Genomic DNA, 17419 nt, shown 5'->3' on the forward strand with positions numbered 1-17419 from the left:
AAACGCGCGTTTTAATGATGTTGTGAGTGTCAGTGAGAGTGTGGTGGACAGAAAGGGAGGAGCCGCACTAAATAAGGCTAATGTTGAAGTTTCCAGAGGTTGATGTCAGTGTAACTGGATTCCTCCAGTCTGGGAACAACTGGGAACAAGATGGCTGAGGGGGGACTGGAAAACTGCTTTTCCAAACTCTCACAAAAGCTGGACTGAAGCCACCCAGAGAAAAACATGCAAGTATAAACTATTCTTATTTTTCGAAGCGTCTCTTTTTCCAGACAAATACCTTTCTGCGGTTTTTGTTGTTGTATGAAGTTTTCACTCGGATTTTCTCGCGTATTTCTATTACATAACATCGTAAAATTGGATATTGAGAGATTTAAAAAGCTGAAACGATAACGTTAGCTATTCAATAACTCTGACTTGACGGAAATCAAATTCGAGACGTTTTGAATTAACGTTAGTGTTTTGAGTTTTGGCAGCTTCCCAATAACCCAGCGTTAAAGAGCGACTAAAATGAAGACGTGTGTTTATGTTAGGTTACTGTAAATGACACGATGAGCTCCAGTCGCGTCCGTCCTCAAGCACCGCAGGCCCAGGCGGCATCCGCATCCTCTCCGCCTTATGAAGGGATCGAGATGGAAAAAATGCATCATGAAGAAGTGGGCCTCGGAGTGCCCGATGAGACCCCCTCTCCACCCACCTCCAGCTCCAGACAGGCATGGAGCCGGGATAACCCAGGGTTCGAGCCGGAGGAGGGGATGATGGAAGCGGACTGGCCTCCGGCGAGCCCCGGCCGGAGGTCAGTGTCCACGGCGTCCAGCAGCAGCATCAGTGCGCGGATCAACAGAGGACTGTATCCAACTCCACCAGCACAAGAACACAGCAGCTGTGGGAAGAGGATACTGGAGAAAATGAGAGGTCAAACTGTTGCTAGGATTATTGTGGTTTATGTTTCACTACACTGAAAATGTAAACACAATTATGTGACCCTGGACCACAAAACCAATCATAAGCGTCAGTTTTTTGAAATTGAGTTTTAAACATCATCTGAATAAATAAGCTTTCCATTGATGTATGGTTTGTTAGGATAGGACAATATTTGGCCGAGGGCCGAGTTACTAATCAAAAATTAAGTTTTGATATATTTACGGTAGGAAATTTACAAAATATCTTCATGGAACATGATCTTTACTTAATATCCTAATGATTTTTGGCACAAAAGAAATGTCGATAATTTTGACCTATACAGTGTATTGTTGGCTATTGCTACAAATATACCCCAGCGACTTAAGACTTTTTTAAGGTTTTGTGCTCCAGGATCACATATAGTAAAACTTGTAATAGCCTTGCTAGGATGGGTTACACTTTTGATAAAGTTGCCTTTTCATAAAGGGCCAAGATAATGTCTTAAGTAAAAGGTAAAAGGGGTCCTATTTATAATGTACTTAACGCAAGCATCCCAAAAATATGTATCATGGTTTCCTTGTAACTTCTAAAGTACCTCAGTATGAAATAAGGGTTTAAAAATGAGTTGTATTTCAGGGTTAATAGTTAGTCTGTATTAATTATGACTTAACCTTAATTTGTAAGTGAAAAGTGCCTAATTATATAGCTAGGTAAACGTGATTTTGTGAATTAATGGAAGATTTATTTCTTTATCTTTTTCAGTGCTGTGGGATACCCGTCTTTTGGGTGAGAGCAACAGTAACAGAGAGATGTACCTGAAAACTGTCCTACGAGAAATGATCACCTACATCCTCTTTCTGGTCACCCTCTGCATATGTAAGTTGAATATCGGACAGTTTCATGCTTGAATATGTTAATGCATACCATGTTACATTCTTTTACATGTCCTTTCCTTACATGTTAAGAGTAATAGGCCTTAAAAATATTCATCAGATTAAGAATCTGTTTAATTAGAGCACAAAACGTAATGATACTTAAAAAGTATAACAGTTTTTTATTTTTTATTTTAATTGCTATAGTATGAGTTGCCATTCAGCATAGAGAATCAGATGTCATAATGGAAAAAATATTGCTCAAATTGTCAGTTTCCCTGGTCTGCTCCAGCTCTGGCGGTCTTTCTTTCTGGTATAACAGGCACTTTAATCCTCGTAACAACCACAGCAACAATTTACATTTTTGAGTATTTAGAGTCTGCTCAAATGCATTTTCATTTTACATTTATGCATTTCAGACTTTTCAGATTTTTAAACAACTTACATTGCATATACAGTATACAGTACATTTGATCAGTTAATGCATCCTTTGGGAATTGAACCCATGACATTGGCTTGTACCATGCTTTACAGCTTGAGCTACAGGAACACAAATAAATGAATCCATATTAAAAGTGCACAACATTTTTTATAGTGAACATTTTAGGAGCATCTAACTGCTCTCCGATATGCTCTACCATCTACAGAAACACAACATGTTATTCTGTTTAAGACACATTATTGATATTTGTTTTAGTAACCTACGGAATGGTGAGCACCAACATGTACTACTACACCAAAGTCATGTCCCAACTATTCTTGGATACACCGCTGACAAGCGGAGAACCGATGACCTTCAAGACTCTTTCAACCATGGAGGACTTCTGGAAAGTAATTATTCCACTGACTTGAATGCTCTTTTACAGTATGAAAATGCACAGTAGTTCCAATTGCATCACAGATGTTAATGAAAACATTATCTGTGTAGTTCACAGAAGGCCCTTTTCTTAATGGCATGTACTGGGAGTTCTGGTACAACAACAAGAGCCTCCCAGAAAACCAGAGTCTGATCTACTACGAGAACCTCCTGTTGGGCGTCCCACGTCTCCGGCAACTCAAAGTACGCAATGAGTCCTGTTCTGTCCATGAGGACCTGCGGGATGAGGTTTACGACTGCTACAGTGTCTATTCTCCCGCCACTGAGGACAAGTCAGCATTCGGATCGAAGAATGGGACAGCGTATGTAAAAATACACGTATATTTTGAATTTATAAAATATTGGCTGATCTTTGGTCTTAAACAGGTTTGTCATTCCGTTTATTTGTCAGGTGGAGGTACTCCGAGGAGAGCAGGCTGGGTGAGAGCAGCTACTGGGGTCAGGTGTCAACCTATGGCGGTGGAGGATACTACCAGGACCTGTCACGCACTCGAGAGAAGTCAGCCAATCAGCTGCAGGAGTTAAAAAACAACCTCTGGTTGGACCGTGGCACTAGAGCAGTGTTCCTGGACTTCTCCGTCTACAATGGCAACGTTAACCTGTTTTGTATTGTCAGGTAATGAACTGAAGCTGTGTTACAAGTGCATTAGATTTAATACATTTTTGCAATTAATTCTGCCCAAACCTTTAACATACAGACTCCATTTAAACTATCAAGCTTTTTTGTAAACTTTTTGTACTTGTACTTTAAAAAAAACAAAGAAATTTGCAATTAAAGTTATTCATTAATAGTCAAAGTTTTATGATGGATTACATACGGAATTGTGATTGTTTTCTTGCTTGCATTTGTTTAATGTTAATATATATATATCATTTAAATAACTATTTAAATGAAAATGAATGTAAATAACTACATTTAAATAAGTATTATATATAATAAAATATAGCGTAGGTTTAACATTCTTCTACTTTTAACATACAGACTCCATTCAAAATATCAAGCTTTTCTCTACTTTTTACTTATAAAGTATAACTTTTTATATTTTTTTAAAGAAATTTAAGTTTTAAGAACCTTTTTTAGGATTAAATTTAGCATTTGTGATGGTGTAATTTGCCCACCATTTGAACACTCTTTCTTGCATTTATTTAATTTAAATATATTAAATAATTTAAACGACTATTTAAGTGTAAAACATTAAAACAAAAGATTCACAAACTCACAAGATTTTTAAAACAAAAGATTTTGGTGCCACGAATTAAGAATTTGTTCCCACAATTTATTAATTTGTTAAATCCAGGCTACAATTTAACTGAAAAGAGGGAACAAATTAGCAAATTATGAGAACGAATTAGTACAACATGACTATGCATTTTACTTAAAACAAAAGAGCTAATTATTAAATTGTAGGAACAAATTCTTCATTTGTGGCCATGATTTTAGTTTTTTTTTTTACGCATGTCATGTGTTATTTTATGTAATAAAATATAGCATAGCTTTAGCATATGGAAGCATATAGGTAGCGAAATTCAATTTAAAATGCAATATGCAAAATGGCAATGCAATATTCAAAATGGCATTGTATTTCTGTATTTAAATTTACATTTTCCATTACCCATACGTGCAAAGTTTGGTGCAAAAGTAAAATGAAAATTAAATTATATAATTTACATTTGCCATTTCCAACAGTAGTCTTAATATGTAAATTGCATGCACATTTGAACGCTTTATAAGTTGCGAAATGAAAATGAAAATGTATAACACAAATTCTACCTATATGCTTCCATATTAGCATCCATGCTGACTTAATATACAATATTTCCTCAAAGATCTGTTTTGGACTGCTTTGCTGTAGGTTACTGGTGGAGTTTCCAGCCACAGGTGGCGCTGTGACCTCCTGGCAGTTCCAGACGGTGCGTCTTATCCGATACGTGTCCAGCTGGGACTACTTTGTGGGGATATGTGAAGTGGCCTTCTGTCTCTTTGTGCTGTATTACCTGGTGGAAGAAGTTCTAGAGATCCGCCTGCATCGTTTGCGTTACTTCAAGAGCCTGTGGAACTGCTTGGATGTTCTCATTGTCGCAGTAGGTCAAAGGGCATAATGAAAGATTTTAAGACACTGCATATGTATGGTTTACTCCAGCCAATGTCATTTGTGCAACTGACTATGGCACCTTGGTCTTTGTTCATCATCGTCACAGCTCAGCGTTCCAGCCATCATTATGAACATCTGCAGAACGTCAGCGGTCAGTCACAGACTTCACTTCCTGCTGGAGAACCACAGCACATACCCCAACTTTGAGCCGCTTGCTCGCCTTCAGGTTCACTTCAACAACCTGGCTGCCATCATTGTCTTCCTCTCATGGGTGAAGGTGAGGTCTCGTCTCAATATCTGACATGTAAAAAACAATTTTTTGTTGTCGTTTCATCAAACTACAGCCATCTTGCTTTTCCCACAGGTTTTTAAGTTTATTAATTTCAACAAGACCATGAATCAGCTGTCCACCACCATGTCACGCTGTGCCAAGGACCTGATGGGCTTCGCTCTCATGTTTTTCATCGTGTTCCTGGCCTACGCTCAGCTGGCGTATTTAGTGTTTGGAACTCAAGTCAACGACTTCAGCACCTTCCAGGCCTGCATGTGAGTTTTGGAGGCATCTAAATAACCAAAAATATACTTAGAATATAGTATTACATAAATAATAATACACAAAAACATGACAATAATTAGCTGTTAGCTATTTTGAAAAGTTTTATACGAGATTGAAGTCATCATGCATACATTCTAAATGCATGCTATAGATCTTATTGTGTATGATTTATCCTTGTATGTTTAATTTTAAAATTTTCTTACTTTTAGTTTTTTACTTTTACATTTTCTATTTTTTTTTTTAGTTTAAATAAAATCCACCCAAAATGAAAATTCTGTCATCATTTACTCACCATCAAGCTTTTAATACGGAAAAAAATACTATGGAAGTCAATGGGGAACAGCAACTGATTATCCACATTCTTCAAAATATCTCTAATGTTGGTGGTTTCTGTTGCTCACAGTTTCACACAGTTCCGGATCATTCTGGGAGATTTTGACTTCTCAGAAATCGAGGAGGCTGACAGCGTGTTGGGGCCGATTTACTTCACCACATTTGTGTTCTTCATCTTCATGATTCTACTGGTAAACACAACAAGAGGAACACAACATAAATCACATGAAATCAATCCTAAATTTAAAAATGCTCGTGTTTTACTGGGCCTTTTGTTCTGTTCAGAATATGTTCTTGGCCATCATCAATGACACTTACTCTGAGGTGAAAGCTGACATGGCCCAGCAGAGGTCAGAGATGGAGATCACAGACCTCATCAAGAAGGGCTACAACAGGGCGATGGTCAAACTCAAGCTGAAGAAGACCTCCATCAGTGACATTCCAGACAGTTTACACCAGGCTGCGGGCAAACTCAGCTTTGATGAGCTCCGGCAGGACCTCAGAGGGTGAGAAACATTTACCTCTACTGTATGATACAAATTCAACCCCTCCCAAGATGGATATAACTGTCAGTGTGAACTGTTTTATATGCGTTTGTGCATAGAAAGGGCCATTCGGATGCTGAGATTGAAGCCATTTTTGCCAAGTATGACCTTGATGGAGATCAGGAACTGACCGAACACGAGCACCAGCAAATGAGAGATGACTTGGAGAAAGAGAGAGTGAGTGAAAAACTAATGCTACAGGATGTTGTATAAACGGTTTTGTTTTTGCATGTGGCAAGCACTTTTATCCAAAGCAATTAACATTGCATTCAAGGAACACATATGATCAGTTCTTGTTTTCCTTGGGAACTGAACCCATGACCTTCTGAGCATAGTTAAAACATGTAAAATAAAGAAGCAAATTGCTAAATTACACTGGAACGGATGCTTAGTATCTCTTGAACACTCGCCAGGAGGACTTGGATCTGGAGCACAGTTCGCTGCCCAGGCCAGGGAGTGGGCGGAGCTTCTCACGCAGCCAGGACGACTCAGAGGAGGACGATGATGAGGACAGTGGACACAGCTCTCGTCGCCGTGGCAGCAGCTCAGGGGGCGTGTCATACGAGGAGTTCCAAGTGTAAACATCGCCTGTCACTCAATATCTTTTAGCTAGGATTACATTTTCACAATATATTGAATGTTTGAGCTCTAAATAAAAAGCTGTTTGTATTTGTTGTGGCCCATCAGGCTTGTGCGTCGAGTGGACCGCATGGAGCACTCCATCGGCAGCATCGTGTCAAAGATTGACGCCGTTATCGTGAAGTTAGAGGCCATGGAGAGAGCCAAGATGAAGAGGAGAGATGTGCTTGGACGGATCCTGGATGGAGTCATGGAGGTGATGATAAAAAAAGTTTCACTTTACAAATATGTGTGCATTATGTATTTTTTTAATATATTGTACACACCAGTCAAAGTCTTGAATAATTACAATTATTCAATGTTTTTGAAAGAAGTCACTTATGCTCACCAAGGCTGCATTTATTTGATTAGCAATACGGTAAAAAAAAGTAGTATTGTGAAATTATTATTACAATTTAAAATAACTTTTCTACTTGAATATATTTAAAATGTAGTTTATTCCCAAGATTTTAGAGCATCATTACACCAGTGTCACGTGATCCTTCAGAAATCATTCCAATATGCTGATTTGGTGCTCAATTATTAATCAAGATGCTTATTATTATCAGTGTTTTGCTGCTTAATATTTTTTTGGTAAATTAGATTTTTTAGCATTCTTTGATGAATAGAATGTTTAAAGAACAGCATTAAACATTGAAATAGAAATCTTTTGTAACATTATAAATGTATTTACTGTCACTTTTGATTAATTTCAATCATTAGTGTTGAATAAGTGTTAAAAAATTAAAAGTAGAAATGTAAAAAAATCTTAATTTTTCCAACCCTTTGCTTTTTAGTGTACATTTTATTGTTTAATATTTTATATATTTTTAAATATATTTCACTTTATTAGTTTAATTACTATTTACTTTTAAAAAGTAATTGATTAAAAAATATTTAGAACTTTCCAACATAATTTACTACTAAATAGAATTGTAATCATATATAAAACATATTACTGTCGAGTTGCATTTTTGCTTTTAGACAAATGATTTGTCAGGACATGGAGATAAATTGTGTTGGGACTGTGCTTTATGATTCCCAAAAAATGCTTTCAAGACAGTAGGTTTTGAGACACAGCTTTAGTCATTTTTATATTTAATTGTGGATTAGACCAAAATATTGTAGCGTACATTAAGAAGTATAATTTGATTGTCTCAGGATGAGAGGATGGGCCGAGATCCAGAGCTGCACCGAGAGCAAATGGACGGGCTGGTGAGAGAAGAACTGGAGCGCTGGGAGTCTGATGACACCATGTCACAGGTGAGCCACCATCAGACCACTCCCATCATCCCATCTGCTCAGCTCCGCCCACACAGTTCCCGCTCACCATCCTCACTGTCCAACGAGGGCCCAGATGGTGCGGCCAGTGGGGCCGCCCACATGTGAAGGGTTTTGATTGTAAAAACATTCCTACAGATCATGAAGTCCACAATTTATTTGGTGCAGTGCACTGGGCAAAATTTACTTAAACAGTGTTAAAGGTCCGCCCCAAAGCCACTGCAGTAGAGTTAAATAGTCCTGCAAAAAGCTATTTATTTGGGTTTCTTTATATTAAAGTTAAATGGGGCTTTATAATGCAAAAATTAAGATAAATGTTTTTTTATGCGACAAGGAAGTTCTAAAACACAGTTTCATTATTACTTAATAAAAACACATTTTTGTGGATATGCTAATGAAACAAATTAGATTTTAAGGTCAGTCAGTGGCAGCTTTGCTTTGCCTGTATTAACCAGGTACATATAAATGCATTTTAAAATTGAGGTACATTTTGCTTTTTCCAGCAATCTTAGCTATGATTACTTCTATTCAGTATATTATTTTCCCATCAAGCTATAACTAATTTACTGTATGCATTGATCCCAAAATTTCTCTTAAATCATTTTGATTAAATTAGTAACGGCATATAAGCAAAAAAATAAATACAATTAATACATCTATGTGAACCGAATAGTCACTAAAAATTACCTTGTCACCATTTGGTTAGAAGTCATTGTAAAAATGGCTTGGGAAAGTATATTATATATCACATTTTTTGTACTGTATCCTGCTATGGTTGAATGCACTGCTTACAGTGTGGATGAAACGCAGTATAGATATGCATTATGCTTTCACTAACCTACAGTATTAAAGTCCATTTTCATCCGTAATGAAGAAACCAGATGGAAAGCTTACAGTAATGAATGTAATGAAGGAAATAATGTTCAACAAGGATCAGTATCTATATATATGATGGAACGGAAGAAATGTATGAAAATATCTATTCTTACACAAAATTATACCTTACAATGCATCTCTCACATGAAAAGTAAACATTCATAATTTTCAAACAATGAAGGTGGTCACACAATGCTTTATATATAAACTATGCATTTGGTAATGAGCTTTGGTGCAATTTTCCTGCAATATTTTGCAGTTCACATCTCGTTTTAGTACAAGTGTGGCATGTTTTGTTAAACATATATACTTAAATTTAATTTTAATAATTATGATTCTTAAATCATTTTGATACTTTTTGCCTTTTTAAACAAACTTCGATTTGGAGTGCATCTGATTTCATGGGAAACCCATGTAGTATTTGTCTTAAGGTAGGATTTACATAGCTTTTCATGATTCCCTAAATGTAAAGTGTATAGTTTCTGCACAACTAGCATCAACAAACTGCTAAAATAATTGTTTTCAGAGGTTGTATAAATATACGGTCAAACAGGTAGTAACTTGTGGCAGATGTGTTATGTTGGGTCGCTTAAACAAATCAGCGTTTGGTGCTGCTAGAGAAGCAGAAATTACACACGTCTTCTTAAAGCTTAATAAAAATGTCAAAAACTTTCTTTTTTTTTTTTTTACTTTTTTTGTGCAATTTCCTTTGTAACTCTTTATGGTACTCTGTAGTTGGCAGATTCTATTAGTTTAATATGACAGCCATTCAAAATAAAATCCATTCAGACTCATCATGTGCTCATTATTTGGATTGATCCCAGTCATAATGCCCTCTAACAAAGCGACTGTAAGATCTGTACAATAAGGATATTGTTTAGTTATCAGCAGAGTCACAAAGTTTACTAGCCTTTATCCATGGTTTTAGCACAGCAAACAGTGTTCTTCAGTTCTCTCATTGATGTTTGCTGGCTGTGGATTAGGCCACACTAAGACCAGTTACACAGATTATGAAGGAGCGAGCCGCACCAGGAACAATGAAAGAGATGACAAAATATTTACATTTAACTTGATTAATAAATCATTTCAGTAAAGGTAACATAATATAACCTTATGAAATACTCTCATTTAGGATTTCTTATTTATCTCTTATAATATTCGAATAATGTTACGATGTATTAGTACACTAACAAGTCAACATGAAACATTCACAGCCCATTTTATTCCTCTAATGCGACACATTTGAACAGAATAAGAAAGAATGTAAATGTAGGGACACACTGATTACCAGAAAAATAATGTGAACTGATTAACTCTTCACAGTAAGACCAGTAATGTGTATTTGTAAAGTAAATAGCGCCAATTTTAATATAATAAGACTATTACAGTCTTGAATTTGGGATGAAATCAGTATTGAAAGAAAGCACAACTATCCCATCTACATTCATCCTTACTGTAAAGGCCAAAATGATATTGTAAGACAGCAGAATCGAGTGTGGTAATGTGTGATGATTCATAAAGCTAACAATAATCAGAACATTTACGAGAACTTGGGAATGAATCTGAGCTTGATGTAAGCGATGATGAGAAAAATCAAAGTCATGACCGTAAGTGCTATGTGGTTGTGCCAGAAACCCCAGGATGAGTAATCGATTCCTTGGAACGTCAGATGCTGTTCTCCTGTGCACCTGTAAAATATAATGTAGTAGAAGATTACGCTAAAAGATCTATTGTATACATACACTACCATCATACTGACACCAAAACATTTGAATGAAATTTTGGAGATTTAACTAATTATGATAAAGTGGAACCCTACACAATATATACAATTATAAATATTTCTAAGTGCAAAACCAAACGTATTAGAAGACTAGGAGTTCATAAGCCATCTATATCTTAATATATACATATATTTTTACATACATGAGGATGTCAGCAGCAGGACTGCTCATCACGGCAGAGACATTCCCACAAAACTTCAGCCCCACAAACTCATTTATCTCCAATGCCTGTTGGAAGGATTAGACATTCCTCAACCATCATTAAAATATTATCTCAACAGAAAGTCTTTTAGTCACTCAGATGTAGTGACAGAAGCGGAAGTTCATACCTCGAGTCCATAGCGAGGGATGCTGAGATACTTCAGCCAGGACAGCCAGTCCATGATGCTCTTCAGATTAACCAGCAGACCAGAGAAGATCTGGACACACATGCGATTCAAGTTAGAAGAACAGGCCTTCTCTGCAGTAAAAAGACTTGTGATTGTGTGAACTTGCCATCATGAAGATGAAGCTGATGGTCATGAAGATGTTGGCCACGGCCACCACTGATTGGTCAGCTGAGATGGCCATGGTCATGGACACAGCCGCACAAGAAACCAGAATCACTGTCAACATGAAGATAAAGAATGCTGCCACTGTGGGTTTTAACCCTGCAAAACAAAGATTTCAACATCTTAGAACACTGCAAACATGCATGCAAAGATACATTCAATTAAAACTGTAAATTAATGTTTACAGAAAACTAGTGGATCTTGCAATTCAAGTAAGCAATTAAGAAATTATTCAGTTTCTTTAAAGGGGCCCTATTACGCTTTTTCACTTTTTCAACTTTAGTAAGTGTAATGTTGCTATTTGAGCATAAAAAAAGATCTGCAAAGTTACAAAGCTCAAAGTCCAATTCAAAAGGAGATATTTTATTTAACAGAAATCACTTTTCAAAAACTACAACGAACGACTCAATTGGACTACAACGCATATTTTCCGGGATTTGTGATATCACAAATACATTTGATACAGGAACTATTCGAGCCGTTCATGCCAGACTGGGGAGAGAGGTGTTGTAATAATGTAAAATATGTGAAAAATAATGTGTTTTTCGAACAACCTAGTATGAGAGCCTGTTCTAGTACACCCCCAAAACAAAATCAAGACTTTGTAAAAGAGCATAATAGGACCCCTTTAAGGTATAATCATTTACAACATACCAATCATGAAATAAACAACACAGGTGAAGAGTATGGTGGGGACTGTGCGCTGAGTGATGATGTCAGACAGGATCTTAGACAGGAAGTAGACAGACACTCTGTAGTATCCACTTGTGTATTCATGACTACAAAAAAAGTAAATAAATAACATGCCAATTTACACTGTAGAGGTGGAACAGAAGATGCATCTGAACCTGCATCTAAAAAAGGTGTTTACACAGAATGAATCACAGAGATTAAGTAGAGAAATAATGTTAATTATAAATAAAATGATAAATATAGAAATGTTAAATTATGTATTTAAAATATAATTATATTTTCATTTATTTGAATTATATTTTTCATTTTTAAATTGTAAATTTATTATATATTGTAATAAACATTTTAATTCTAATAAAATAGTTAAAATAGCAATAATAATAAAAACATACTCTCTAATGGCATATTTCAAAACAAGTTTAAGGCTGAACCAAAAGTAGATGCAGAACCAAAACTGCATCAAAGCAGCTTTTTGATATTAGGGACTGAGCCAGTTTTTTATGCAACACTGCATTATTACAGATCATTTAGAGACCCCAGGATATGCAGAAACAGAAATAAAACCACTCGCAAGAACTTCTTTTCAGTTTCTCATTATGTATGGGTGCTTATTTGCTTGAAAATATACTCCGTAGTAGCAAATCAAATATTTCTTGAGCTTTTCTAAATGTCAAACAGGTGTTGAAGCACTCACATAAACAGTTTGCGCTCGGTGATGAAGAGTTCGGCAGCCGAGAGTGTGCTGAAACACTGATTCGTTGTGATGAAGAACAAAACACCAAACCTGAAACGAAAATGGTGACATTTGCATTTAATAGTAAATCTTGCTTGTTCTTCTTCTCAGTGTACTCAAACTGTTTATGTGCAAAGTATGTAAGTACATTTTACAAGCATGTTCTTTATCAGAATATTTTCATTGGAAGTCTTCACATTTATTTCACTGCATTTTTAAGGATAATATCATAGGTTTTACGCTAAGTACAGGATATATAGAAAAAGTACAGGATTTGCGTACTTTGTCCAGAATAATGTGAAGCTTTATACGCAGACACAGCTTTAATAAAGGCATTCAAATAAAGTCACTCAGTTCCATTTACTTGAGAACGATTATCTCACCTGTTTTGTATGCCACTCTGGTCATCTTTGACTCCATAGAAGATCGCACCAACAATGGCAGCCATGAGGGTCGTGACAGCCAGCTGCCAAAAATAAAGATCGTAATTCAAGCAGCATGCTCTATGATTTCAATGTAACTGACACATGAACATGCTTTCATTAAGATATTACTTTGAAGGTAAATCTAGAAATACTTAAAGAAAATGCATAGGAAATAACTACTAGCAAATCAAATGAACCAGTTACACGAATTGAACATCTTGGCATCTGCACACAAACGGCTGAGCATGATCATTGACTCACTAAAGGTAATAGGCAGGAGGAGTGACAGGCAGCGAGTTTGACAATAATCTCTTGACAGCTTATGAGTGTCTGAGCAGTGTGAAAGTCGTTCCCAGGGTAAAAGGCTAAGCAAATACAGCAGAGCTGACGATGATAAACCACTCTTCAATCCTGATGTCGAGGCGCCAGCGCTCAACTAACTCCAGTCAGGTGATGGTCTGATAGACACAATTCTGTTACGCTTGCGAGATGTTTCTCCACACTGCATGGTGAGACCCAGATCACAACAGTCACCAAATCCGCTTAGCTTTGACTTCGAGAAATTAGTCGAAAGCCTCTAGGAGCACTCAGCTGTTAATAATTTGTAAATCGAGGGCTCCTCTGATGGTATTTGGTGGTTAATGAGCATCTAAATCTTCAGAAAGTCTCTTTCGAGGAAAATCTGGAGCGGGAGGGAATGGATCTAAACCATTGGGCAATAAATCTTTGTTTAGTGTAATCTGTCCCTACATTCCTTAAGCTAAATGCTTGAATCTCATGAAAACATGAGCTGGTTACATTACAAAAGAAGGAATTATTGTCACACTTTATTTTAAGGTCCAGTTCTCGCTATTAACAAACCGTAAACTACGACTTGCCTCAATTAACTCCTAATTTGCTGCTTGTTTATAGTTAGTAAGGTAGTTGTCAAGTTTAGGTACTGGGTAGGATTAGGGATATGCACAATATGTGCTTTATAAGTACTAATAAACAGACAATATTTTAATAATTGGCATGCTAATAAGCAACTAGTTAATAGTGAGAATTGGTCCCTATACTAAAGTGTTACCAGAATTGTGTTTTTCATTAAAAAGATGAAGTCTATATTAGAACCATTAGATTTAGATGATTTCACATTATTTTCATAATTAATTTTCCATGTGTCTCAAGATTTAGTTTTGTTTGTGTAATTACCATCACTCTCAATTTCCATACTACAATTCTCCGTACTGCGATACAGGAATAAAGTAAAAATTACTGCCAAGCATAATTGTACTATAAGGCAGAAAATAATTGTTCTATAAGAAAATCATAATTGTACTACAAAGCAGGCAAAAAATAAATAAAAGGCAGTACAATATTTACCATAAATATTTTAAAATTGTTATGGCATTACAGTAATAGGAATTGGGAGGAAAATACAAATATAGAAACTAATGGACCTAATAACAGGCTTTATTTTCTTTATGCAAAATATAATTTCATACTATACTAAAAAATAATTTTGATTTTGGGGTGATATAGAAATTGTATAAAATTAGAAATCTAAACTATTCACATTTTGATGTATTTTTAAATACATCACTCTTTTGGTTTTGGGGTCACATTGTTTTAAAAAGAATAAAATAAGAAATTAATGTATATTTTTAGAAATTAATATATATAATGCTTGTAACTGAAAATGTAAACAATTTAGAGGAAGGTCAGACAGATAGACAGATCAAAGCCATATAAACGGTGGTACCTGTGCTACTGAAGTCTGAGGGTTCAGCATTAGACTCCAGAAGGTTCTCCACAACACCCAGTGGAGCTGGTGGAAGAAAGAGCTGTTGTAGGTGATGGTGTGACACTTGGCTCTGATGTTGTTGTCTTTGGCCTGGGTGATGCGCTCTAGCTCAGCTTTGATGCTCCGCGCATAACTGCAGTTTTTGTACTTCTCCACCAGCTGATCCTCAATAGACTGCTGGCTGACGGCAGCCACTTCAAACTCGAAATCTGCCAACAGCATTACACACAAGTTCATTTAAGTGATACACAATTCATAATCTACACTGCTGAAGACAAATTGTTGACAACACTAATAATATATGAACCCAACAGCTTATGTCTTTTATTATTTATGGCCAAATGCTTTGTAAATGCCTTTTTAACTAAAAGCAAGACGTGTTATTGGCATTTGTTGGCATGTTTTCCATTACATATCTGATGAGGAAATCACTTAACAAGCCAATCTGGCTCCTCAAAATCCATTTCAATAGAAAGATAACCAAGTACCTCCATTATTCTGAATCTTTGTCATGTTGACAGCTGCAGAGCTGCCATTAATGATGTCCAAAAAGAAATCAGCTGGGTTATTATGAGCTTCACAAGCATATCCTACAATATCATTTGAAAAAACACCATTAAGGTAAGAAATGTTAGTATTTAAAATATTGTATTTCTGTAAAACATTCAGCTCTTTCAACTAATAATATTTTAAACATTAGAAACTTTTAGAGATTGAAGTCATTGTATCTGTAGATTATTCTACCAATGTTGGCAAAGTAGTCTAGAGCATCTTGAGTGGGTCCGTGATAAACTTGTTTGCCGTTGACCAACAGCGTGAGGCTGTCAAAGAGCCGGTAAATGGAGTATCGCGGCTGATGAATAGACATGATGATGGTGCGTCCCTGACCGGCCATTCTGAAAACAAACAGACACAGGGTTGAGATATTAAAACAACATTACTTTTTTAAGGAAATTAACACGTAATTATAATTAATTTCAGTAACACTTTATTTTAAGGTGTCCTTGTTACACATGTTACATGTATTTACTATTATAACAACAATAAATTATGCATAATTAATTACATGCAAGTAACCCTAAGCCAAACCCAAATCCTAACTCTAACTATATAGTAAGTGCATGTTGTTAATTAATAATACTCAGTACTTAAATGTATAATTACACTGTAACAAGGACACCCTAAAATAAAGTGTAACCTTAATTTCAAATAAATGCTGTTCTTTTGGACTTTATGGACTTTATGCATCATGGTTTTCACAAAAATATTAAGCATCTCAGCTGAGCATTAATAATATCGGCATATTAGAGGGATTTCTGAAGGATCATGTGACACTGAAGACTGGAGTAATGATGCTGAAAATTCAATATATCTAGAATAATCTTAAAAATATTAAAATAGGAAGTTTGAATATTTTTTAAAATTGTAATAAAGTTTTTACTGTATTTTGGAACAAATAAAGCCTTGGTGAGCAGAATATACTTTTTTCTAAAACATTATTTAAAAATAAATAAATCGAACTGACCCCAAACTTTTGAATGGTAGTTTATATGATAACTTGCATATCTCAGAAATGGGTACTGAGAACTGAAGCTCAACCAATGGCTGCTTCATTTTACAAATGTATCTTTACAATGTCTGCATATGAATATACAGACCTCTTCAGCAGCAGGAGCGCAGAATAAGCCGTACTAGCGTCCAGACCAGTGGTGGGCTCGTCCAGAAACAGCACAGAGGGGTCTATGATCAGCTCCATCCCAATGCCGGTCCTCTTCCTCTCGCCTCCTGAGATACCTCGGATCAGCTGCGTGCCCACCTGTACAGACATACACTTCTGGTTTATATCCTTTGGGATACTAGTGAGGTTCTGCGTAATATTTGACATGAAATATAAAGCAGTTTCTTACATGCTAGATTTAATTCCAAAAGGATGATTAAAAATTGCCAATAATATGGAGGCCAATTACAAAATTTTATATATACTAAATATATTATATATACTATTTCACCTTTGCATCAGCGACTTTGTTGAGGGCCAGCTCTGAGATGAGGTGGTTCACTCTCGCCTCTTTCTCTCCTGGACTGATTTGGGAGGACAAACGTAGCGCGGCTGAGAAACAGAGGTTTTCTCTCACCGTCAGAGTCCCCATCACTATGTCATCCTTAACACATAACCACAAATGTTGTAGATAATGGATTGATATGGTCAGCAAGAAAACTTAATTCAGAATCCCAATATACTGTCATACACCTTATAAGCATTTAAGCATCAAAAAGATCTCACATCTCAATATAGTGATCATGCATTGTACCTGGACAACACAACCAGAAAGACATTTGAAATTAGGTGGCTGTAGGGCTCCGTTGATGAGAACTTCACCAGAAAGTCCTGCAGGATCCTTCCGGGCTGCGAGTACATCCAAAAAACTGAGAGAGAGAGAGAGAGAGAGAGAGAGAGAGAGAGAGAGAGAGAGAGAGAGCGGAGAGGACTCC

General features: G+C 36.2%; 2 protein-coding genes across 5 annotated transcripts in view; one reads left to right on the forward strand and one right to left on the reverse strand.

The window, feature by feature from the left end:
- The window catches only part of LOC107675808 (polycystin-2-like), a 24544-nt gene continuing 7125 nt past the window's right edge, over positions 1–17419 (forward strand). The window contains exons 1-15 of one of the 4 annotated variants that reach the window (XM_016470299.1): positions 1–231; positions 534–915; positions 1666–1779; positions 2473–2606; positions 2704–2954; positions 3044–3268; positions 4506–4734; positions 4852–5022; positions 5110–5291; positions 5705–5825; positions 5920–6140; positions 6239–6356; positions 6593–6756; positions 6867–7014; positions 7959–8060. In XM_016470299.1, coding sequence (XP_016325785.1) covers positions 226–231; positions 534–915; positions 1666–1779; positions 2473–2606; positions 2704–2954; positions 3044–3268; positions 4506–4734; positions 4852–5022; positions 5110–5291; positions 5705–5825; positions 5920–6140; positions 6239–6356; positions 6593–6756; positions 6867–7014; positions 7959–8060 — 2568 coding nt within the window. In that variant the 5' untranslated portion in view covers positions 1–225. Of the gene's footprint in view, positions 232–533; positions 916–1665; positions 1780–2472; positions 2607–2703; positions 2955–3043; positions 3269–4505; positions 4735–4851; positions 5023–5109; positions 5292–5704; positions 5826–5919; positions 6141–6238; positions 6357–6592; positions 6757–6866; positions 7015–7958; positions 9577–17419 lie in introns of those variants that run through there. The other 3 variants (XM_016470288.1, XM_016470281.1, XM_016470293.1) reach the window with 3 other exon arrangements.
- abcg2d (ATP binding cassette subfamily G member 2 (JR blood group)) overlaps positions 9668–17419 on the reverse strand; it is a 10010-nt gene continuing 2258 nt past the window's right edge. The window contains exons 4-16 of the mRNA XM_016470310.1: positions 17239–17353; positions 16936–17088; positions 16585–16742; positions 15671–15822; positions 15415–15516; positions 14885–15135; positions 13099–13181; positions 12677–12766; positions 11944–12068; positions 11234–11388; positions 11068–11157; positions 10881–10966; positions 9668–10642 (exon numbers count right to left, since the gene is read on the reverse strand). Of these exons, the coding sequence (XP_016325796.1) occupies positions 10495–10642; positions 10881–10966; positions 11068–11157; positions 11234–11388; positions 11944–12068; positions 12677–12766; positions 13099–13181; positions 14885–15135; positions 15415–15516; positions 15671–15822; positions 16585–16742; positions 16936–17088; positions 17239–17353 (1708 nt within the window). The 3' untranslated portion in view covers positions 9668–10494. The remainder of the gene's footprint in view (positions 10643–10880; positions 10967–11067; positions 11158–11233; positions 11389–11943; positions 12069–12676; positions 12767–13098; positions 13182–14884; positions 15136–15414; positions 15517–15670; positions 15823–16584; positions 16743–16935; positions 17089–17238; positions 17354–17419) is intronic.

Source organism: Sinocyclocheilus anshuiensis, unplaced genomic scaffold, assembly GCF_001515605.1.
Source record: "Sinocyclocheilus anshuiensis isolate Anshui unplaced genomic scaffold, SAMN03320099.WGS_v1.1 scaffold469, whole genome shotgun sequence".
Classification (NCBI taxonomy): domain Eukaryota; kingdom Metazoa; phylum Chordata; class Actinopteri; order Cypriniformes; family Cyprinidae; genus Sinocyclocheilus; species Sinocyclocheilus anshuiensis.